Here is a 24,519-nt window from a genome sequence, read left to right as displayed (position 1 = left end):
CCAATCACCTGATCGCAACCCGATCGAGCACGCATTTCTCATCCTGAACACGCAACTGAAGACAGAGAGACACATTAACAAGTAACTAAAGACAGCTGCATGGGGATGTCCATGCACTCCAGACTACTGAAAATCAACATTTGATTTTTGATTTTTTTTTATGTTTTATGTTTATGCATCTCCAGTTTTGTGTTATAAATAGGAGACTATAAAAAGTCGAATTATTCACTTTGTGCAGTATTTTTGTTCAATCTGCACGCTGTCTCCATTTTAACCAAGCTCCAGTAATATGAATGTTTTGTTAAATAGCTGCTAAAAATATACTCCAAGAGTATACAGCCTGTAACTGTATTCATCTGCAGCTGGAAGCACCTTCATCCTCTGCCTATCTCATCCCTCACACAGTTCAGTCATCGCTCCACTGCTGTTAATACTGTTTCCCAGCTCAGGTTCATCCTTTTAAATACACTTTTATCAGCAAAGAGAGAAGATTATTGTCTGAACCAGAAGAGTTGAGCTGCATTATTCCTTTGGATTCCAATAAGCCAAAGTAAACTTAACAGTGGAGCTGTAAGATGGATGTGGACAGGGAGGCTGTACATCATTTATAATTATGTGCTGTACGTATAACAAGCAGGCTGCGCTTACTTTTCTTCTTCTTCTTGGCAGGCCGTCCGCGCTTGTTCTTCTTCACTCGGCCAGAGCTGTCAGAGCGAACCGAGGAGCTGTGAACGCTGGAGTCCTCCTGCTCAGACTCGTCCTCATCCATATCCTCGCTCTAGCAGAGCACGAGAAAGCACGGGGGCAGTGAGTGAAGTGAGGAGAGACAGGTAACAAGAAACAGAGGAAAACAACAGGGAGCGACGCTGTTTTTAACTTCCACCGATTCAGTGTTTCACGAATACTCTAAACTTCACACTCACCGAGCAGCTCTTCTTCCTCTTGGCACTGATAGGTGATAATTTAATACGGATGGGTGCCATCTTTTTAGCTTTGGCTACGGCTGAAGCCTTTTTCTTGTCTGGAACTCGAGGACTTTTACTGCGCTTCTTGTAACCCGGACCTGGACAGACAGCATAACAAAGAAGCTGTATCAGTGAGCTGTATCAGAAAAGGGATAGAGGTAAATGAGAGGTTAGCATTAGTTTACTGCTCTCCATTAGCATGTACAGCACATGTGCAAAAGTCTCGAGCCACCCCTCATACCCTTAGATTTTGCCAGGAAAAGGGGAAACAGGTGCAGCAGTTAGTTGAAACGCGCAAACATACATGGAAATATATTTCTATTCAGTTTGAAAGTCAATATTTGGTTTGACCACCTTTATTCTTAAACTCTCTTAGTCAGCTTTCCTGTAATTTCTTTAAGTAGTCTTCAGGAATAGCTCTCCAGGCTTCTTGAAGGACTTTCAAAGCTCTTCTTTGGATGTTTCTGCCTTTTGTTCTGTTCTCTGTCAAAATGATCCCACACTGCTTCAATAATGTTGAGGTCTGAGCTCAGAGGAGGCCAATCCATCACTGATAGAGTTCCACTGTGTCTTTTTCTATCCAGGTATGTTTTTACAGCATTGGCAGCGTTTTTTGGATCATTGTCATGCTGAAAAATGAAGCTGCTGCCAATCAGATGCTTTGCAGGTATTGCATGATCTAATGGATCATCTACGTTCATAATTCCACTCATTTTGACAAGATCTCTGACACCACTGGGTGAAATGCAGCTTTAAACCATGACAGTGCCTCCACCCTGTTTATAAAGATGGCTGTAGACACTCACTGGTATACCTCTCTCCTGACCTCCTCTCTGTATATCAACGATGATTTGACTCAATATTTTCAAATTTGGATTCATCACTCCATTAGACCTGTTTCACAGTCCAGTTCTTGTGTAATTTGACATACCCCAGTCTTTTGTCCCTGCTTCCCTTCCTTAAAAATGGCTTCTTGTGCAGACAGCTGACACTGGTTAGGTGTTAGGTGCCTTTTTTAAGCATGATGATCAACAACTCAGTGTTAAGTAGTTTAAACAAACAAATAAAACCATTTCTCTGAAAGTGATCAGGAACTAGGATTGAAGTAAAAATTAGTTTCCAAAGAAAGATTTTGAAATACTTTCAGAAAGTACATTTACATAAAAGTCTGGCTCCTTGGAAACAAAATCTAAAGAAATGAGGGGTGGTTCAACATTTTTGCGCAGTTCTGTAAACCTAACATCGGTCAACATCTGCTGTGTTCATCGTGTGCCTCTAAAACATCTCGTTGCCCTGGTCCTAGTACAGGAATGGGAAGACGACAGACCTTTGCCCTCTTTTGTCTTGGCTTTTCTAACAGGTGGAGGCTGAGGTGGCGGTTCAGGTGAGGCGGTCGCTGCAGAGACCTGCTCGGCAACAGCGATGGCAGCGGCCGCAGCCGCCGCCGCCACAGCTGCAGCGTTGCCCTTGAAGGGGTTGTTAGAGCTAAACTCCCTCCACTTGACCCCCAGGATGGTCATCATCTTTGACATGGGGATCTTAGGGTTCTTCTTGGCGATCATCGGCCTAAGAGAGAGCGTTGTGAGAGTGAAACCACATAACCAAAATGAATAAACTTTCACCTCCATCAAGAGAGCCAATCACCAGGTTCATTTGTCAATTAGCTTTCCTACCAGCTGCAGACAAGTTGGCTGAACAGGCGCTGGGCATTACACATTACTTATGAGAGTCAAAGCAGGTATGAGTCAGCCCCAGAGACCGAGGCTCAGGCTGCTGCTGACACAGTGTTACATGTAACACGGGGGCTGCTGTCTCATTTATACAAAGCTGGGATGATAAAGACACGGCTGCCACAGGGGGACAGAAACAAGTAATAGTAGTCAACCCAGGCTACTGGCGTCTGTGCTAACAGACACTTAACAGGAGCTCTTCTTCATTAAGGAGGAAGCAGTGTCACCAAAAAGTATCAAATCGTTTTGACATTATTATTATTATTAAGGTTTGTTTGGTATTAATAGGTTCAAGTCCTGTCAATGAAACAGTTTCATTTCCATGTGTTGTAGAATCAACCATATATGGACGTTTATTGATGTTTCTATTGTATCTAACCATCCGTTCTACTGCTTATTTGGGTCCTTGTCCCAGGGGGCAAAAGTCAAACAGAGTTGACTAGATCTCCCCTCTCTCTGTCTCTAGCCACCGCCTACAGATTAGGGACCATAATGAAGCATTTCAGTCATAACATACAATGTCTTCAAGACATCTTGGATCAGGCCTGAGGTCACCAAGCCCAAAATACACCTCACCACGAAAGCCATGAGGCACCTTAACTCAGAGCATCTCCAAGATGAACAAGCTTCTCCTCGAGTTTAGAAATATTTCACAGACAGCTCCTTTCTGTCTGTCAGCTAGACGCCAGGTAGGAACTTTGCCTAGAGGCTCAGCTCTGTCATCACCACAACAGACCAGGTGGGCACCCGTATCACCACAGCTGCTCGGGATCAAGACCCTCAAGCACCTGAACTCTGTAAAAGTTAGCCAGCCAAGCCGAGGACTCCTCACTCTCTTAACCAGCCTCGTCACATGAGCTGAGCAGTTACAGTAAGCTTACCAGCAGATGTAGACACTGTGGGGGAGTAAAGAATAAAAACAACAAGCCATAAGTCTGTGAAGGTTCTCAGTCATCCAGGTCATCGTAGTCAAAGGAGCTTGCAAAGAAAAGCGTCTGGACTTCTTTAAGTTGCTTGAAGATGCTTCTCGGATAAGAGGTGAAACGTCTTCAAGCAACTTAAAGAAGTCCAGACGCTTTTCTTTGCAAGCTCCTTTGACAACAAGCCATAAGCACATTGTCAACATCCACATAGTTAGCAGCAGCACTTCCACTCCCATCAGATCAGCTAACGGGAATCTGACTCCACTCTGCAACTCAAACAGAAGTTAGAATCAAAAGATTTCCAAACTGCACCCCTGCAGTGCAAAGTCACAGCGAGTGTGCGGAGCTAATGTCTTTTGAATACAGGCGTAATGACACGACATTTCCAGACAAACGTTCCCACAGGACGTCAGCACTCTTACTCGTCTTTTACCCTGAAAAGCGAGAGAAATTCGAATGTCGAGCACCTTTTTTCCACCTGACGACAGCTCATCAGAAGTGAGTTGTCTGAACCTATTTAACCATCCAGTAAACCTAATCTGTGGAGCCTATTGGGGAAGGTTTAGCTGTCTTGATGTCACCCACCCACGTGAGAACAGAGAGCAGGCCGTACCTCATGAACTGGCTGAAGGCTTTGTAGTTGGTGAGCTCCCTGTAGTCCTCCTCTGTGAAGATGTGATCGACATCCTCCAGGCCCCACTCCCTCGCCAGCTGCGCCGAGGTCTTCTGTTCTAACGGTTGCTGAGAAGAAAGCAGAGCATCAGACCGTGAACAAGGGTGGACTCGTCACCGTTGATCACTGTTGGGGTTTTTGGGAGTCAAGCGAAAACGTCTTTACCTTCGTTGTTTCCTCCTGACTGCTGTCTCGATCCCCATCGTCTTTTTTCTTTTTCTTGGTTTTCTTCTCTTTCCTTTCTTTATGTTTCTTCTTTTTCTTTTTCTCACCAGATCCATAGTCGCTGGCAATGCTGTCCGAGTTCTCGCCGTAGTCTCTTTCTCTGTCCGAGTCTCTCTCTACATCACTGTCCTGTGCATGCAGCGAGAGATGAAAAACAAAAAAGGAAGAAGAGCAGTTAAGACGCTGTAATGTGGACGTCAAACTTCCAAAATCCACAGGCCGAGGAAACTCACGATCTTCTTGCGTTTTTTTGCTTTGACAGGTTTCCCTTCCTTGTCTTTCTTTTTTGTGTCCTTCTTCTTCTTCGGCCGGCCTTTCTTCCTCAACGGGACCTCTCTGTCTGATAGCTCTGCCTCTTCCTCTGAGGAGGAAGAGAGAGAGAGAGAGGGTTAAGAAAGCGTGGAAGAAAAGACAGCTATCAGAATCAGCTGAACATTAATCTTCTCAAAACGCTCCCCGACAAGCCCGCTAATCCCAGCTGACCATAATTACACATGACAAAGGCTGCACGATAGCCACACAGTGGCATCGCTGACCTCTGACCTTGTCTGAATTGTGACACATGCTAAATTAGATAGTTTGTCAGAGCGCTCTAAGTAGATTTGACAGCCGGTTGCTGCAGCCTGGGGATGTAATTGGTTTATGGCAATGCAAAGGGTGATCATTACCTTTGTTAAAAAGAAAAAAAAAAGAAAAACAGAGCCCTGGGGGAGGAAGTGGTGGTGGTGGGGTTGTTGCTGATAATCAATGGATACATCCTGATGAGTTGAGGGAGGATTTAAATTTATAAAACTTTTATTTCAGGGAAGAAATAGTCTGAAAACCTCAGACAGCTCAGAGGGGACTGAGCCACTGTGCAGCAACTGAAACCAGCTGACATTATGTGGCATAAGACCTGAAAATGTCAGGCCAGTTATTCCCGATTTTACGTGGGAATCATCGCAGCCACGGGGGGAGAAAGGAATTTAACCTGCAGGCCGACCTGGCTTGCAAATGACAAGAGGAACACAGGAAGACGAGGGCAGATAGCAGCCCGGGCTTCGCGGAGAAAGCAGCAAAGCGTTGAAGCATAACCAAGATATGGGCTGCGGTCTCCGCCAGCCGCTCGTCCCGTTTCACAGGCTGCGATTTGTCGGTTTTTATTGTCTGCCTGCCTTTGTTGGTGCGCGCTCCCCCCACCACCACCAGCAACAGCAGCAGCAACAGCCATCCCCTCACCTCCTCCTCACTCCCACCCCGTCCACCAGCCAACCCCACTTCCCGCGTCTGCGTGCAGCGTTCAGCCGCCGAACGCACGCCGGGGGCGGCAGCGGCACGCACGCGGGGCTCGGTGATTCAGAGGCCGCCGGAGCGGTGAACTGGAACGACTTCTCTCCCGCTCAGGCCCCCTGACCACCGCTGTGACCGCTGCTGGAAACAAGGTCGCGATGGGGTTAAGGTCCTCCCGCCGGGAGGCCTCGACACTAATTTATCTGTCTCGCACTGCGTGACAGCAGGTCCACGGAGCCCTCGAGCTAATTAAGTACAAAAAAGAGCGCAGTGGGATGATTTGTGCAGGCTGCCGTCCTGACACTCGGAGCTCCGAGCTGACTTTTAACTCTGTGCTTCAGTCACATCCAAACCAGAGCTCACAGTACAGCCCACGACGGCAGCTTTCAGCCGTGCATCTGATCTCCACTGTTGCTGTGTGGTTAACCAGCCTCCACTCTCTGCACCCTTCACTTTCACTGCCCCCCCGTGCAAGTTCACTGCCACAGAAACTTCCAGAATGTCATTTAGTCAATCATCGCCTGACGCGATCGATATTTGTATGTTGCTGCTGCTGCGAAAGGGGCGCGGTTAAGAATCAGAATGGGACACAGACACACTAACACCCAGCTCCGAGGCGCCAAACATGCCCGATAATAGACGTTTAATACGGGTAACGACCGAGCAGGTCCTCCGGAGCTGAACGCAGTATGGGTACCTTTTACAAGAAAACGAGCAGCATGCGGGCAGTGCTGTCCTGTCCTGACCTATCACAGAGACAACCAGGCAGTTTGTGCCTCTCGTCGCGATTTCACACACTCGCCCGGCTCTGTGACTGCATCGTCTCCCCAGACTGCTATCAGATTTATACATAGCCTCCGGCCAAGAGGAGAGTCCATGCTAGCGTGTGTACCAGTCCTTCAGGGCGACCTCATTACCCCCGCAGACCTCTGCTTTTTAAAAACAATTTGCAAGTCCTGCACGTCCAAGAACCCCACCAATAAAAAAAAGCAAGGGACTATTTTTTTTTCTTTTCAACAACTTTTCACGACTGTGAAGTGAGATCGCGACGAAGTGAGGGGGGGAGGCAAAGCCACAACAGCGGTGCCAAGTTCAGTTTAAACTTTTGCTGGGGATGCTAGACGCAAAGAGGAAGTGGAGTGAGGACAAAGTGCAAAACACAGCAGAAACACATCAGTAGGTTGTGTGTGTGAGTTTGTGGCGTTTTTGTTGCAAACTGGACTTGTGTTTGCACAGCGCGCTCTCGCAGCTGCAAATATGGCACCTACAGCAACGTATAGCTGCCATAACAGGACAGCAGCCTGAGTGCGGCTGTCTTTTTTTAAGAGGAAGGAAAAAGTGTTAAAGGAGGCTTTCTTTCTTTCTTTTTTGTTGTTGTTGTTGTCTGCGCGCACTCGAGATCTCGCTGCTTTCTACTGTACCGATGTGGACCTGGATGGGATGTGTTGGAGGAGGGGGGGGATTAACAGAAAGAAGATCTGCGGGTTTCGGACACTTCCATCACGCGCTTTTCTATCTTATATTTGTGCCTCTAAGAAAAGCAGCAAAAAGCGCGCGTGAGTGTGTGTATTTCTTATTTCGTGTGCGCGCTCCCGACCTGTCCGCCAGTTTCCCGTTTTTTACTGTACCTGGCGCGGCTGGTGTTGCAGTTTCCCGAGGCGCCGCCGGTGAGTTTATGTCGCTTGCGTTCTCGTCCAGGTCCCCGTCGTCGTCTTCTTCATCAAAATCTCCTCCCTCGGAATTAACCACCATGCCCTCGTCTTCCTCACAGGACCGGAGAGGAGAGGACATTATATCCCTGTCATTGGATCCGTCCTTGTATTTAAAAAAAAAAAAAAAAAAGAAGGAGGGAGAAAGAAGAAGGAGAAGAAGAAGAAAGGGGGAGAAAAAGCGCGTTCTTGTCCGATTATATGATATTTATTTAATATTCAAATCGGCTCAGGAAAAAGTGGGGGGCGTTTTGGAATATTTTACACCAAGGCAGAGCAACAAAGATGGCCGCCCTCTTATATTTATTTTTTAACAACCCCCCCAATAAGAAAAAAAAATCCCCTTACATAAAAAATGGCTGACTATATTATTTCAGAACGCACCCCCCTCCTCCTTTCTCTCTCTCTCTCCTTCTCTCTTTCTCCCTCCGCGCGCCCCCTCCCTCCTCAAAAACGTACACATTGTTACAAGGAGCAAAAAAAAGGGGGTGTGTGACTGCATGTAAGTTACATTGTTACTTGTTTGTTTCTTTTCTCTCTCTGACCCCCCACCTCCCCTCCTCTCTTTTTTCCCCTCTCTCTCGCTCTCTCTTTCTCTATCCCCCTCACCCTCCCCAGCCCCTCAAGTCCGGATCAGTCACGAATCCGACAGACTTGCCTGGTGTCACTGTCACTTGCCAGATCACACGCAACAACTCTCGCTTTCTGCATTGCAGACCCCGACACAAATCTATCAAATATGGCCACCTTATATTCTCCGGAGCCCCCACCGTTGTGCTTCAAAAAAAAAAAAGAAATTATTTTGGAGCAGCAGCAGTAGGGTTGGGCACGCGCTTGTATATATACTTGTGTGTGTGTGAGCGTGTGCGTGTGTATGAGTGCTGGGGAGGGATTGAGAGAGAGAGAGAGTGAGTGAGAGAGGGGGGTTGGGAAAATCTGCCGCAGCCATGCCCAGACTTACATCAGATTGTATTGCTTAAAAAATTAACTACTTGTGGTGGGGATGGAAACAGGTCGGGGTACGCAAAACCGCGTTTCCACCTCTAGAAAGCACCGCGAGAAACGGCTCCAAGTGCGCACGCCGTCTCTCGCACCGGCGTTTAAAACGGCCACGAGAGATTTTCCGAGCTCTCGCTGTAAAGTCGCGCTCTCGTTACCGCCGAGCTGTGACAACTGGATGGCAGTAAGGCCATGGGAATGCCTAGACCCCGGCCAGCCCTCGGGGCACTTTTGTTTTGACAAAAGGAATTTTGATTTGCTTTTTTTTTTTTTTTTTTTTCCGCATTCAAGCCTCACATAGAAAATCAGGGTCAGGCAGGAAACTGTGACTTCACTAAAGATTCAAATATATGGTTTAAAAAAAGAATTTACATAATATCTTTTTAAAAGGCGCATTATGTTTTAAAATACATGATTCCTATTTCATTTAAAAGAGATATTGAATAAATAATGAACAAATTACACATTTCTTGCAATCTCTTGTTTCCCAGTGAGCCGATATCTAGTAGCAGTAGACCCTTGGTCCCTTTAATATCTCAGCACCTGTGTTCCAATAAGCTGCTCATGTCTTTACTGTTTAATTCGCTTCAGCAAACTGTAGTCAGCCCTAGAGTGTGTGAACATTTGTTCAGAGTTAGAGGGAAGAGTGTGAAATTTTATTTATAAAGTGCTAAATCACAACAACAGTAGACTCATATAAAGGTAAAGGGTCTTTATCTTTATATGAGGTAAAGGCCCTACAATAGTACAGAAAAAACCTCAACAATCACACTACCCCCATGAGTAAGCACTTGGTGAGAGTGGGAAGGAAAAACTCCCTTTTAACAGGAAGAAACCTCTACCATAACCGGGCTCAGGGAGGGGCAGCCATCTGCTGCGACCACTTGGGGGTGAGGGGAGGAAGACAGGACCAAAGACGCACCGTGGAAGGGTTTTATATGTAGTAACATTTGCTTTTTGTATTTTCAGCCTTTATTTTGAAAGGATAGTGCAGAGACAAGGCAGGGCAAGAGTGGAGGAAATGGCCAGGGGGCAGACTCAGACTGTGCAGCTGCAGCAGCCTTTGGCATACGGGTCACCTGCTCAACCAGCCCACAGTTAAAGGGCCACCCGCCCAGTATTGCCTGAGGTTTGAGCTACCTGAGGAGGCCTTGGGGGGTCAGGCCACACCAAAGTCAAAAGGCCTTTTACACTCCATTCAGTTTGCATGCTGAGCACATGCAAATAAAGAAATGCAAGCATTGTGAATCCAGGCTCACTGTTACCTCAGTGAACCACCTTTCCAGTCTTACTGACCACACATTGTGGTTTACACCATAAGCCACATGTACACACATTGACACACACACACAGATATGTCATCCACTGTTAAACAACCTAAGGAAGTTTTATATGAAGATAACTGAAATGTTGCAGTGCAAGCACGCCTAAATCTCCCTGAACCTCACCACGATACAACCTTCTCTAACCCTCCTGTTGTCCCAACAGATCTGTAAGTGAACGCAGGAGGGGGGAAATGTGGAATTATAAAAGTGTCCGAAGCTGAAAGACATCCCGACCACACGGCCGACAACTCAGGCAGCCTAGCCGTTGTGACATCTCATAAAGCCTCCGCGTCTCCAAGTTCAGCGCTCCGTCTATGCTATCTGTCACTCTGTCAGCTGTGGCTCCCACACCAATAACTGGGTATCGTGTAAACAAGCATTTCAGTTACGCCTCGCCTGCTGAGCACGCTCCTCCTCCTCCTCCTCTCTCTGCTGCTGCTGCAACAGGTGCTCGAGCTGCTTCGGCTCAGCTCGTCCCGCGCCCACAAATGAGAGGAGAGGAATTTAATTAGTGTCTGATCCAAAGGCCACATCTGCCAAGAGAGAGACGGCGCAACGCAAGACAACATGGGCAGAGGAGACATGTCTGTGTGTGTCAGTGCAGGGAAAGTGTATCACAGTGTGTGTGTGTGTGACTGGAGTCCCCCCATCCACCCACCCACTAAGCCTCTGGCCACTGAGGTGTCTGCGGTTGCCAGATTGAGAGGCTGGTGATGTGGAAGCTGTGTGTGTGTGTAGCTTACATACCCTAACCCACACTACCTATGTGTGTGAGTGAAGTATCTGTACTCATAACCGTGCATGTTTCTCACTATGCTATTGCAAAAGAAAAAAAAGGGTGAAAGCAGCCAGGGCTCTCATGTGCCGTAGGCCCTGACATACTGCGCTACTCTGCTGTGACTACCCGCCTTCCCCCTCCCCGCCCACCCGCCCGCCGCTACCAACACTCCCCGTTTGGCAGGGAGACATGTCGAGGATGAGAGAGAAAAGCCTCCCCTGGGTGCTGCGCTCCAGCTAACCCAGATTTTATGCAGTGTGACACACAGAGGAAGACACCGGCTCCTGAGCTCCATTCAGAGCTGAGCTGTCTGAACTGAGGCGACCCGGGGAGCAGATAATGCTTAAATAAGAGGCGTGCAGCGGGGGCCAATCCAGCAGGCGCTGGTGTGGGATTGAATTAGCAGCAGAAGAAGTGCTGATCAGTTGAGTTTTGGCTCAGCGTATTCCCTGACCAGTGAAACACTTGTACCGGTAATAAAGTGATAAAAAGTAAAGGTGGGACACAGTGCTTTTTGGGGTTTAATTGTGCCAGTTAATGGGCTCCAGTTGTGGCCGTCTACATTGAGAGATGATGATTTATGGGAAAGTTTTATCAGAGACATAAGAGGGAGAGGGTGATGAAAAACTCCTGAACTATCTAACTACATCAAGACTGTAAAGGACATAATCAGCAACATCCACATCCACCAGATAAAGTGTGACACATCGAGGTTTAGGGTTAAGGCTTCTTTGGACAGTAAAAGAAAGTAAATCCTCACAGGTTTACTTTTAACTCATGAGGCATAGGTCATCATCTGTGATTATCATTCTAACCTAAACTATTAAAATGTGCCATTTTAAGTGTCCCAAGAAGCTGGGACGGGCTCCAACTACAACGCTGAATCTGATAAGCAGAAGGAGCTAGATGGATGGGTGTGTGGATAGGATGTGGTTCTCTCCAAAACACAGCACTAGGGTTAGGGATGCCATTGATAATGACTTTAACCTCACATATTAAAAGCTTTTTAATGTGGGTGCTCCTACACTTCTCTGCAGATGGGTCAAAAACACAAAATAGCCTTCTTTTGCATGCTATGCGTGGAGTTTTGAAGGATAAAGAGGATACAAACCTTTAGTTACGACTATGATGCCAGTCATCCCTCTTCTAAGGATTCAAGATACCATCAGCACAGTCAGCAGCAAGGCCAGCACTCACTGCCACTACAAGAAGATCTGTGGATTATGACTTTAGTTCAGATTAAAAAAAAACTATGCACACCACCTAGCTGAGGCTCTATTTTCACTCTCATTCATTTCATTCACATAGAGATGCGTCGATATACAGTGAATATATGATGAAATGCTGCTGCACAAGAGTATATCTTCTACAAAATCATGCTTTTTTAAACATCAGTAGTTACATCTGTTCCGGGTCGTTTGCTGAACAGTGTTTGTCTGATCTTATGATATTGTATCTTAACTTGATCTTTCCTTTCTCGGGAATGACTCACATAAATCTTGACTCTAAATTCTTTTTAAAGTCTTTTAAAATATTTCACGGCGATAATAATAAAAAAAAACGCAGGAAAACGTAGGAACTAAATAGAAAAGAAACTATTAGCCCCTCCTTCAAACTCTACTTTGAGAGAAAAGTGCAAACCAGATATTTATATTCACATGCCAACATTCCAGTTTTACATCATCTGTCTTATCCAGTGTGTAACATTTAATCTATGCGGTCATTTAGATTTAGATTTTTGGCACTTGAGAAAAAGAGGTTTACTATCATAGTGTTTCTTCTTCTCTCACGCAGCTTCTCTGTTCTCTTTTTCCTGTAAGTAATTGGGTTTCATGGTTCTGTTAGATGTTTGGCACCGTGGATCTTTTGCTTATTGGTTCCTCTACAGTGTGTGTTACAGTTCATTTCATTTGCAGTTATGCTGACAGCCTCTCTCTTTACTTTTATTTTGAGTCAAATTAACTTGACTGCTTTTATTTGTTCTGCAGATATTGCGACTTTGTTGTTATTGTGTTGCCATAATAGTGCAGTGAAAATGATATTTTTGCGACAATCATAACCACTGTAATGACTTTAGCAGTTTCCCCCCAGGTTTTAAATGTGGTACTTTAGAAAGGATTTTTAAGTAACACTTGGTAAGTTATACAAGTCATCTTTTCAGTGAAGCTCGTGGGTTAAGCAACGCGTACAAATCAGATAGAAATCTCAGTGATTTTATCAGTGTTTTTAAAGCGATGTGTCAGGAAATGAAGGGAAAATGATCCTGTAGCGGCCACCTGTGGCGACGGTGGGAACATACAGGCGAGCTTTAAAATGCCACACTCCAAATTCTCCAGACTTACCCGACAATAAAACTCTGAACACGTAATAGTTTTCGTTTTTGAAAAGTATGGGTATATGAGTTTTTAAAAGGCTTTAGCAAACAGTGCTAAAACGAGGCTAATGGCGTCTTTGATCAGTGCCAGCTGGTAGTTCCTCTTAAAATTAATAAATTTACAGACTTAAATGTTAACTTATTATTATTAATATTTATCATTTAAATAATGTAAACTTTAAAAAATTCTAGCAGCATCCTAACGGACCTCCCCTTTAAGAAGAAAAAAAAAACTGGATCGTTTCCGGTTTCGCTGGTCCGTCGATGAAATTGCTCCGTAAGCAAATGCCGGAGGAGAAGAAGAGGTGCAGGTTATGGCCACAATGATTGAGGAAAACGGCCCTTCGACTCACGTATGTGTTTCTCGTTTTAATTTTTCAGTTTGTCTCGGGGTTTTTGGTGCTGTTTAACATGTCAAAACTGAGATTAAAAAATAGTTAAACTGAAAAGTATTTCAACATTGTCATTGCTTCAGTTGTAGCCAATTCGTTAGTCGGTGGCTAACAAATTAGCTTGTACATCTGACCTGGTAACCTGCGTTTATTTAACTGTTTATATGAACGACAGACTAGAGATTCACTATGTGTTGAGTTCTCCTCACCAAAATGCAAAGTTTGGTCATTCTGTCTCAAATCATTATTTTTTCCTCGACCGTCTCAGATTTACCTAAACATTTTATAGTCCAGAGTTTGGATATATATAGTGATTGTTTTAAAATGTTAGCTTCATATATCATTTTTTTTCAATATATATGTTTTAAGTCCCATCCACCTACTTTCAGGCCTTTTTATAGCTCAAAACTATTAAAAATAAAATCCTTACATTTCCACAGGCCTTCCTTTCTGTAATTTGTAAAATGCAGTAGTGACAGTTTCCAAATGGTATATTGATTCATTTCACAGTACTGTAACATAAAACAAGTAGAAAGCTTTTAAACATGAAATTCTTGGTCACAGAAATTAAGAAAATGTCATTTTCATTCAACTTTTATTCTGTGTTTAGCAAACATGACAAGTTGTACCAGGAAAAAAAGATATCAGTATGTATTAAGAGATATGAGATTTAACAGGAGTGCATGGAATTTATTTTCTCACATTTTATCTAGCTAATCCTTTTTTTGGTTTATGTGTCCCAAAAAAGATCCCGATTCCCTTTCATGGTACGAAACACCAGTGCAAATTTCACACATTTTTCTTTAATAGTTTTTGAGATATTCACATTCAAACACTGTCGGATTTCAAAATTTGGGGTCAAAAAACATTATGAAAGTGGGTCAATGGAGAAAAATGTATACTAAGAAGTGTTTGATATATGAAGCTAAAATTTCACAGCGGTCATTACATGTGTCTAAACAGGGCTTCTTTCAAAAAATATATAATAATGGATTAATAATGTGCCAAGTAGTCTGTTAAATAATAATTTAGCCCTCAGCTTAGGTTTTATTTTGCTCACTTTCCCTTATTGTCCTCACCCAGGAGCAGTCTGAAGTGTCCTCATCATCTCAGGCACGGCAGAAGCTGGAGGGGCTCCTGAACAAGAACATGAGGATCCGCATGACAGACGGACGGACTCTGGTGGGCCTTTTCCTCTGCACTGACCGGGACTGCAACGTCATCCTCGGCTCAGCTCAGGAATTCCTTAAATCCACAGGTACGCAGAGGCGACCTGAGCACAGCGTCCACTGATGCCTTAGACTCCGTATAAAAAGGCTGTTCTGCTCTTTTTCACACCTCGCACTTTTTATGGTGTTGTATTATCAAAGCATCTTTGAAGTGTCTTTCCAGGAAAGATTTAAACACACAGGTGTGCTATCAAACTGTGACTTTACTCAATGCCAAACCATCTTAAAGGTTATCAATAAAGCTAAAAATAATACTGATCAGAACCAGCAGCTGTGGGAAACTCATACACGATGCTTTTGTCATTCAACATGCTCTGTTGGAGGAGATGTGGTTACTGTGGAGGCCATTCAAGTACAATGAGTTCATTCTCATGTTCAAGAAACCAGTTTGAGATAATCTGAGCTTCATGGCATGATGGTTAGACTGGGGTTATAAAGGGGTGGGCATAGTCAAATACCCCAGTTAGGCTGCAGGTATTTAGACTATGCTATGTTGGTAGCCAGTGGTACATTGCGGGGTAGCTCTTTAAACAAACGTCTGAATGTCACAGTATAAATTGAGACTCATCAGACCAGACAACGTCCTGCTTTAATGTTTCTTTTGTTGTTATTGGGCAAAGCCCTGCTGTTCTTTCTGTATGTGCTGTTCATTCAAAGGTGCTCTTCTGCATACGTTGCTTGTAATGAGTTATTGTTGCCTTCCTATCAGCTTGGATATTTTCACTTTTTCAGAAATTTCTCTATGAACCACACAGATGGTCGTGTGGGAAAATTTCAGAAATATTCAGACTAGTAGAGCCCCTTAAATCACCTTTCTTCCTCATTCTGATGTTTACATAACTACATGTCTAAATGCACTGATTTGCTGCCATGTGATTGGCCGACTTGGTATTTACATTAACGTGCAGGTGTGCTTAATAAGGTATCACACAGTAAGTGTAGTCTGACCTGTTGTCTCGTTTTCTTTTCAGACACATTCTCCCAGAGCGAACCCAGAGTCCTGGGCCTGGCCATGATTCCCGGCCACCACGTGGTGTCCATCGAGGTGGAGGCAGACAGCCTGGACGACACACAGGGATTCGGCGCTAACCACTGACGGAGCTCCGTCTGTTTGGACAGCATTCATGTGACTGAGTCCTGCCGAGCCAGACTCTAGGCCGTGGTCGATCCCAGGAGAACGGACGACGTCAGTCTCTCGGACTCTTTGGACGCAGACCTTCTGTGTCGATGTCGTGGATTCAGTCAGTCCCTCGGCGACTGATGAAAGAGTGCGTTTGCGTCAACTGCTGCACAATGCAGCGAGTGCAGAAATGGTGTGGGCGTGCATGAGGTGTGAGTAAACGAGAGCTTACTTGTATGTGTCTCAGTGTCTGCAGTGCCCGTCTTTATTACAGTGTGTTTTAAAATAAATCGCCCTATTTGACACTTTGTGTTGCCGTCCTCGCCTCGCTTTAAAACACAGCAAAACAAAATGAGCAAAAATGCGTTTGTTTCAATATTTTAATACACTTGAGCTTGTCAGCTGACTCAGTTTGGCAACAGGAAAAAAAAAGCCTCCAACAAAAGAAACCCAGAAACAAAACCGTCCCACTCAGAGTTAAATACAAAGAGAGCCTGTCACATTTTGTTCACACAATCAAGCAGTAGAAGCTGGTTACAGTCAGTGTGTCCTCAAGTTATTAAAGACAAAATAACTTAATTTGTGCTAAAAAATAAAGTCTTTAAAAACATCATCTCGGTTCACCTGTGTGGCCCGTGTGGCTGCAAGAACCTCATTTATAAACTGTATGAAGTTCGTATGTGTCAGTGCGACCCATTGGATAAATATTATCCAAACATGCTGCTCGTGAAGTAGATATGGTGTACCTCGGGAAAAATAAAGCAGCAGCTCAGACATGCCTATTTATAAATGAGGTTCTCGGATAGCCACTGAAGACACACGGGAGTGTGTGGAAGGCTTTTCAAAGGCCTACAGTAACATTTCAGGAGTGAAGTGGCCTTTTCAAACAAAGTAAAAGTGCAAGCTTTCGAAACGTTTCCTTGAAAGGAGGAGGGAAGGAACAGAAATACTCTAAATGTCAATGCAGTCATTTGCGGCTGTTTTTCTAAACTTTTTTTTTTCCACTTATTTTGTGCACTTACATCCATAATGTCTGCCCCTGGATATAAATGAACATCTCCAAACCAAAATTCACACAGAATTATTCCAATTAGCTATCAGGAGGCGCTGATTTAAATTTAAAAATATACACGTATACATCACAGAGCACCTACGCTGACTTCAGATCCATAGGATATTGAAATTCTTACACCTACAGGTTTCCTGTAGCGGTGCTCGAGTTTCACCATAAATATAGCTCAACAGCCACAGGTCTAATGATAAATATAAAAATCCTGCTTCTCTAGTGTAGAGACGTCTCAACGTGGTAAAAAATAGAGACTGAAATCAGTAGACCTTTAAAGAATACTGCAAGCAAACGGACAGACGTACAGATTTCCAAGCAAAGAGTCACGGCACTAAAAATAAAAAGGAGGCGCCGAGTAGCGCTTCAAAGAATGGCACAAAGAAAGAATAAGAGCGGACACTGCTTCCAGCCGTCACACATTTCCTACGGAGCTCGTCTGTAGACTTCATTTTCTTCAAGCACAACGTAATTTATGAGTAACCACAGGTAGGTCCTTTGATTTTGTGGTAAAAAGTCCAAAATAACAAAAAAAAAGTTTGCGAAAACCTGCGTCCAGGCTGACGCAGAGCTTTTGAGGAAGACTCGTCCTCCAAAATCCCCCGAAGGTTTTTTCCAAAGTATCCAATCCACCTAAAACGACACTACCCCCCCTCCCCGCCCGTGTGTTCGTCAAGTCCTGCTCTCTAGTTGTACTGGAACTTGAAGTGGAAGCTGCCGCCAGATTCAAAGGGGTTGAAGTGAAAAGGCCAGCCCTGCTGACCTCCGCCGCCTCCTTGCTGGCTTTCTGGGTCCAGCGGATCCTCGCCCGCATCAAACTTCTGTCTCATTTCTAGGAAAAAAAAAAAAGTAATAGAGAACAGGATCGTTAACATTTTAGTAAACGATCAACATCAACTAGTTTGGACTTGGTTTGACAAACATCCATTTTCTTCTGCTTTTACAATTCTATTCAATTTTTTACAGGACCTGTGATGATGGTGAACTTGAACTTAGGTGCCACTGTGCTGCCCCCTACTGTCACAATACCAAAATGACATCAGTCTATTCATCAGACAAAACCTGACAGTAAATGTTTGTTCTTTGACTGCAGAGCTGCAGTTTTAACGTCTGCTGAGCAACATTTTTTGGTCTGTTTTGTGAAAAGAAGAACGAAGCCGCTCGTTTCTTTCACATGAATGTTCTCATAGCTCAGCTTAACTTCATTTCTGAGAAAGCCAAACTTTCTAAATTAGCCCAACTAATTTTAATGCTTGTGTTCTGGACTGTAATACATGCTGCTCACCATGCATTGCTATTGGAGTTTTCGGAGACTTTTCAAGTCTATAAGTGGAAGAAAATGAATAGATGGATGTTTATGGAGACTGTTGGAATTTGTGACTTTCCCTCTGGGATGAGTAAAGTATGTCTAAAATCCTGGAAATTCTTTAAAATCAGATATTGGTGGTGTGGAAATGTGGCTGTAAAGACTAAATAACAAGGCTGGCTGCTGACCTGGATCAGTAAGGACCTCTTTGGCCGATGCGATGTCGATAAACTTCTTTTCTGCTTCTTTCTTCTCGGCCTCAGACTGGAAGTTGTCGGGGTGCCACTGCTGTGCCAGCTTCCTGTACGCCTTGGTGATCTCCTGCTTGTTGGCACTCCTGAGGAAGTTTCTGAGCGTTAGCGGGCCCTCTTATAATATTGACGGGCGTTGACTTTGGCATCAGAAAAATAAAGTAAACGTGTAGTGTTTATGTTGAAGCTGGCTGGACTGGTTACCTGCTGACACCGAGGATTTTATAGTAGTCCCTCTTACGAGACTGCTTGAGCAGCCTCTGGGCTCGGTCCAGCCCCTCTTTGATATCGTTGCTGTCGCCGTCGAACTCTCTCGCCTCCTGGTAGTCCTCCACAGCTGCATGACACACAAGGGATTTACAGATTACTCCTATATATTATTTGTACCACATATCTGAGGCTAATTATGTAATATTGTTTTACTTTAATCATCAATTATCAATAAAAATCTTCTGATACTGCGTGTGCAGTTCTGAGATGGAAGCTGTGTCTATGGTTACGATAGGCTCATGACATCATAACAGGACATAAGCATGGGATGAGTTGAGTTGCATTCATTGAGAAGACTGTGTCACCTTTCTCGTAGTCCTGGTTGAGGATATAGGCCTCTGCTCTGTCTCTGAGGACGTTGGCGTTGCGGGGGTCTCTCTGGTGGGCCTCCGAACACACGTCTATCGCCTCGGTCGCTGATTTAATCTGGAAATGATATGAAGCAAAAGGTGAATGATTACAAACTAAGACTGAACTCTATTGAGAACTAGGACAGTGCGTTTGCAAGGAAATGATGATTTATTTAGAGGTTCCACATCTTCTGGGGGATGTGAGAGGAGAAAAATGAGCATCGCTTCGTGAGAAAAGCTGCCGTCACTCTCCCACCTTCACAAGACAGAAGCAGATCCTCTCTTTGGCCAGGTTGGTGTAGTACGGGACATTAGGCTCCGTCTGCATTACTGATTCATACTTTTCTATGGCTTCTTGATGCCTAATGGGGAGAGAGAAACACAGTTAAAGGTCAAAGCACTTAACATGCTGTGGCACTGAAGCAGTTCACAGTTTACAAGCTGCAAATGTACAGACGAGTTAGTTATTATCCCACCTATGAAAATAAAATAAGTGCCGTTAAAGAGAGCCAGGACTTTCAAACACAGCATTTCCAAACATGCTTGTTTTATTTTGGATGCTTACATTATTTTACTTTGGGCACAGAAACACAAATATGTCATAAAAACTACCTGCATCGACATTATTAGCCCCCCTGCTGCTAATACTCGGTTTTGTGTTCTCTTTGCTGGTTAACAGCCTGCAACTGTTTCTTCTAGTTCTCAATAAGGCTCTCACGCGTGTCCTGAGGAATCACAACTCACTTTTCTTTGATGAATCTCCAGCGCCTCCAGATTTTTTAAGTCAGGGCTTTTGCCCAGGCCAGTCAGGGACATTCACTCTAGTCTTCTGGAGCTTGTTCTTAACCCTGAGTTTTAGGTCGTTGTCATGTTGTTCTGGGGTCTTCTTAGTTTCCTTTCTCTTCCAGGCTTGTTCTGCACTGTGTGGCTCTCTTTGAATTTTGCAATGATGCTTCTCGCTCCAGTTTTTAACACTTGGAAAACGCTGTGATATGTTTGCATATCGCCTCCTGCAACGTGAGCATCGGCCATTCTTTTTCTCAAGTCTAAACTGTCTTCTTTTGTCTTTGACCAGCTGTCTTCTCATTGACAGCTCAAACTCTTGCTGAAGTTTTTTGCTGTGTGCAAGTTGGACGATAACCCTCAGTTTTAACTTTAACTTACAAGCTGAGCATTACAAGTTACAGCAAATCATTGCACAGCAGTGGTTTGTGGTTTTTTTTAGGGGGCTAATAACACTGACTCTGGTATTTTTTCTTCTTTTATGAAATTATTCTGTTACTGTGTGAAAATATTTATAATTTATGCTTTCTAAAGAAAATGCTGTGTTGAAAATCCCTTGCTCTGTTAAAAGCAAAGGGAAAATTTTCATAGCTGTGCTAATAATTCTGCCCTCATTTGTATATGTTACACTTTCAGAGGCTGAGACTATAGCTGCCCTCTGAAACTCTCATTTGCATGCAGGTGGAAGCGAAGTGCCTCAGCCCAACAGAAATACCCACCTGCCCTCCTCAATCAGCTCTTCGGCCGAGTCCAGCTGCTTGCTGAGCTTCTTCACCTGCTTGTAGTGGCTGAAGCACTCCTTGTCGTCCTGGTCGAGTTTCAGACACTCTCTGACGTTGCTGCGTGTGAATAGATGGAAAAAGTGAGACTTCATTTGCGTGGCTGAGCAAGCCAGACCTATTTGTTTATTCCAGGAACGACGCTCACTTGAGTGACTCGTGGTGGTCGCCGAGGCTGTAGTGCAGCTTGCCGAGCTTCAGAAAGGCGGCGCGGTTGTCGTTGCGAAGCCGCGTCGTCGGCGTGAGATCCTGGATGGCTTTCTGTGGATCTCCCATCCGGATGTAGCACTCTGCGCGGAGCTCCCGAGACTCCGGATCCCAAGGAGAGATCTAGAGGAAGACGGAAACTTTTTATAAATGAGCAATCAGCTCAAAGATCATAGTGATTCCTTTAATAACTAAAATGCTGAGGCATTAAAATCAGATTTGAAATCACACTTTGAAGCAGTTGGTATTGGTAAGATTGTAAATGAAAAATAAAATTAACCAACAAGACCCCTACCTCTATAACTCTCTCCAGCACAGTGATCGTTGTGCTGTAGTCCCCTTGGTGGTACGCGGCCTGGGCCGCCTCCTGCAGCTCCTCCAGCTCGTTCGCCTTCATCAGCTGGTTCTGAGCTTCCTCGTTGTCTGAGGACCGCTGCAGCTGGAACAGCAGGTACATATTATTGTGGCAAACATACGTGGGAGAGTGATTTAGGACTGCAAAAGCAGCACGTTATAAAACCTACCACTGCCTCAAAGTCCTCCCGTGCCTCCTGCGTGCTGCCCTGCTTCAACAGGATGTTCCCTCTCTGCAAGCGGGCCTGAAAAATACAAACAGATGAAAAGATAGGATGACGAAGACTCTGAAGAGGGCAGAAGAAATGGAATATGATAGAAGACATTAAGAAAGGCTAGCGAGTGACCTACAGCCAAGAAATCGGGCTTGAGTTGGATAGCCTTGGTCAGATCTGGCAGGGCAGATTTGGACTTTCCCATGGCCAGAAACACTGCAGCTCGCTTGTAGAAGGTCAGGTAATTCTTAGAGTCACCCTCTGGAAAATGCATCATCACAATTTATTCATTTTTATTTTAACAAAAGCAACAAACACAAGCTTTGAACCTCTAAACTCTTTTACCGCACAATAACACACCTTTCTCGACTGTACAGACAAGCACCGACTGTGTAGACTGAAAATGTCAGCCAGTGGCAAGAACGTGTCTGTGTGTGTAACCTTACCCACAGCAGAGTGGTAGTGGGACAGGGCTTCAGCCAGCTGACCAGCTGCCAAAAGTTTGCGGCCCATCTCCAAGTGGTGCTCAATCTCAGCCTGAGTTTCCCCAAAGACGCCTGTAACATAAAACTGGGTGTGAGCCTCGCTGGAAACACTGAAGAGGGACAACTTTATAGAAGGAAACCACAGTGTAGCCCAGTGTTCTTTGTGTGTTTGTCTTTCGTTCACAGGGATAGCTCAGTAGGTAGAGTGGTTGCCCCATGATCGGAAGGTCGGGGGTTCGATTCCCCTTAACAGCTACCCTGAGGTACCCCTGAGCAAGGTACCGTCCCTACACACTGCTCCCCGGGCGCCCAATGGCTGCCCACTGCTTCACTGAGTGAATGGGTTAAATGCAGAGAGCAATTTCCCCACGGGGCTCAATAAAGTACAATAATGTAATAATAATGTACACACTTGCACCTCTCTTCTGATGACAGAGGCTGCACAAGCTCAGAAAAAGATTCAAAACGCACAATCGAGCTACGGCATCCGACCAACAACCTAACTTGTCTCCGAACTGCTCAGCCTGACCTTTCCCTCTGATGTACTCATTTCCACTCTTTTCCATCCTCCCATGAAACTCTTAACGTCTTCACCTCAGTCTCCTGTCTTTATACCAGAGCGATCATCTCAGCAGGTCTCCCTACTATCTTCTAAACCATCTCTTTCACCGCTTTCCTTTTTCACTCATCTTCACCCACTCCCTCTCCCTTATTCACCTCTTATGCACTTTTATGCTAAATATTGCACAAGTCACATTATCAAAATATATTTTAACTACCTAAAGTGAAAGTACTCATTACACAGAATGGCACTTTTCAGAATCATACACATTATATTAGTGGATCATTGCAGTTGAGGACTGTTTTACATCCTTCTACATTGCTTATAGGCATTGATCTATAATAATGCAGTTAATCTTCAAATGAATAAGCGACTAAAGTCTTAAAATCTCCATCTGCATCCAAAATATAGTGGAATAGAAGCAGAAGGTAGAGAAATACTTAAATACAGTACAATTACTGTGTATTAAACCTCACCTTTAGTAGTAAAGTACGCAGTTAAGTGTAGAGCTGAAAGTAATTTAGCGCTGGCGCGGAACGAGGGAGGGGTGAAACTAAAGAAAACCGATGTAATGAAAAGTGAAAGTGGAGTATTACTGCAAGACGAAACCTTATACAATCAGTGTTTTTAAAATAACATATAAATGTAACTGAACTATAAATATTACTAAGGGCAGAGGCCTGACACAGGTAAAAGCAGGTGGTGCTGGGACTGGAAGTCCTCACTACGCCCCTGGTTGTAAGGATGCTGCCCTTGGAAACATCTTTTAAAGCCTTCATGTTTAACTTTTACAGATTAATAGCCGGTATCTTTAAATCAGAGCAACGATATAGTAATTACTTTTTTGTATTAGTATTTTAAGAGCAGTTTCGGGGTCAGTAATTAAGCTGGCTTGATGAATTTTTAGCACTAAAGACGACAAACAAGTGAGTAAGCAGGCTGTTTTTTGTTTTCTTTTAACGTGAAGTGGGTCTTACCGTCCAGCTGGATGTCCAGGATGACACACAGCAGTGACAGGGAGCACAGGACCCCGCTGAGTCCGGCCCGCCGACACGGCTCCATCTCTTCCCGGATTCACGCTTTAACACCGGAACCAGCCAACTTCACAGCTCTGCGTCCGCTTCGACTGAAAGCGCCTGTCTGTTTCATTGAAATCTGCCTGTTATTTATTACACCCTCATGGGTCTCCCCTCTCTACAGAACAGCTACGACGGTGTATTTACGGTCCCAATCGGACAGTATTCCGTGTAGAAATGAGTCGTATCGCTGAAAGGTTCCTCCCCTCACAAAAGAACTAGCAGCTTAAATTCACTACCCCGCCTGAATTAATTATTTTCTAGACTCGTTTTAAAGTTAAAACGACTAGTCTGTTGCTGAAGCCGAACAGCTGACCGTCCTTACACTTTGTAAACGAAACCTTGCCCCTCTGCCAGAGCCGTCCCCGCCCTATCTGCTCTACTTTTCCATGGTTGGTCCGCGAGGTGCACATCCGTGTTCGCCCGGAAACGTGGGCTGCTCTCATTGGATAAGCTATTTTAACAGTGACGCTCCCACCATGTCCCTGCATGGGCCCGGCAGCCTGCACACTGCGGCCAAACGTCACCACGGGGTATGTAATTGACAGTGGTAACACATGACGACGTGTTATGCAACGTAAAACAACCTGCTGAACAGGCCCAGTCTGTGTTTTTACCTCAAAGAATGCGAAATGCAAAGAATGCGAAAACCGTAATCATCCTGTCCTAATAATAATAATAATAATAATAATAATAATAATAATAATAATCGATCATGATAAATCATCATTTCTTTTAGTTCTCTGCAGGTCTATAAAGTTTTGTCATTTAATAACTTAATTTAAAATAATCCTGAATCTTCATTTTTGAAGTGATTTACACTCACTGGCTCACTCACTTCATAGTTATACCGTGTGGTACAAGGTCGGACATCTTTTTGCCTTTTAAGAGTAAGATCGACCTTAATTCATCATAGTACGGATTGAACAAGGCGCAGGAAGCATTCCTAAGAGATTTTGCTTCATACTGACATCACGCATGATGTGCATCTTCTGTTCCATCCCAAAGGTGCTCTATTAGTTTGAGATGGGGTGACTGTGGAGGCCATTTCAGTAAAGTGAACTCATTGTCATGTTTAAGATGATTTGAGCTGTGTGACATGACACG

At 44.4% G+C, this 24,519-nt stretch overlaps 3 protein-coding genes across 6 annotated transcripts in view; 1 reads left to right on the top strand and 2 right to left on the bottom strand.

Moving 5' to 3' along the window:
- The window catches only part of chd3 (chromodomain helicase DNA binding protein 3), a 57,274-nt gene extending 49,676 nt beyond the window's left edge, over positions 1–7,598 (bottom strand). For all 3 annotated transcript variants that reach the window (XM_085349541.1, XM_085349538.1, XM_085349539.1), the window contains exons 1-7: positions 7,414–7,598; positions 4,750–4,877; positions 4,457–4,645; positions 4,232–4,359; positions 2,293–2,531; positions 924–1,063; positions 649–778 (exon numbers count right to left, since the gene is read on the bottom strand). In XM_085349541.1, coding sequence (XP_085205667.1) covers positions 649–778; positions 924–1,063; positions 2,293–2,531; positions 4,232–4,359; positions 4,457–4,645; positions 4,750–4,877; positions 7,414–7,576 — 1,117 coding nt within the window. In that variant the 5' untranslated portion in view covers positions 7,577–7,598. The remainder of the gene's footprint in view (positions 1–648; positions 779–923; positions 1,064–2,292; positions 2,532–4,231; positions 4,360–4,456; positions 4,646–4,749; positions 4,878–7,413) is intronic.
- A 5,658-nt stretch (positions 7,599–13,256) lies between these two features.
- On the top strand, positions 13,257–16,002 carry naa38 (N-alpha-acetyltransferase 38, NatC auxiliary subunit). Its single transcript, XM_085350856.1, has 3 exons — positions 13,257–13,323; positions 14,446–14,620; positions 15,563–16,002. The coding sequence occupies exons 1-3, from the start codon at positions 13,285–13,287 to the stop codon at positions 15,685–15,687; spliced, it is 339 nt and encodes a 112-aa protein (XP_085206982.1). The 5' UTR covers positions 13,257–13,284; the 3' UTR covers positions 15,688–16,002.
- An 83-nt stretch (positions 16,003–16,085) lies between these two features.
- Positions 16,086–23,738, bottom strand: dnajc3b (DnaJ (Hsp40) homolog, subfamily C, member 3b). 2 transcript variants are annotated; one of them, XM_085350853.1, is made up of 12 exons: positions 23,314–23,738; positions 21,736–21,846; positions 21,426–21,550; positions 21,245–21,319; positions 21,016–21,159; positions 20,662–20,843; positions 20,454–20,573; positions 19,208–19,313; positions 18,907–19,027; positions 18,536–18,668; positions 18,269–18,417; positions 16,086–17,606 (listed from the first exon to the last, which is right to left on the bottom strand). In XM_085350853.1, the coding sequence occupies exons 1-12, from the start codon at positions 23,396–23,398 to the stop codon at positions 17,461–17,463; spliced, it is 1,497 nt and encodes a 498-aa protein (XP_085206979.1). In that variant the 5' UTR covers positions 23,399–23,738; the 3' UTR covers positions 16,086–17,460. The 2 variants fall into 2 exon arrangements, with proteins under 2 accessions (XP_085206979.1, XP_085206980.1); XM_085350854.1 differs by lacking the exon at positions 23,314–23,738 and having other exon boundaries at positions 21,650–21,784.
- Positions 23,739–24,519: the final 781 nt, after the last annotated feature.

This window comes from Diplotaxodon limnothrissa, linkage group LG3, assembly GCF_057381915.1.
Source record: "Diplotaxodon limnothrissa isolate DT_005_m linkage group LG3, D_limnothrissa_male_GT1.1, whole genome shotgun sequence".
NCBI classification, from domain to species: Eukaryota; Metazoa; Chordata; class Actinopteri; order Cichliformes; family Cichlidae; genus Diplotaxodon; species Diplotaxodon limnothrissa.
The sequence above is the reverse complement of the archived record's forward strand: the minus strand, read 5'-3'. Positions and strand labels throughout refer to the sequence as shown.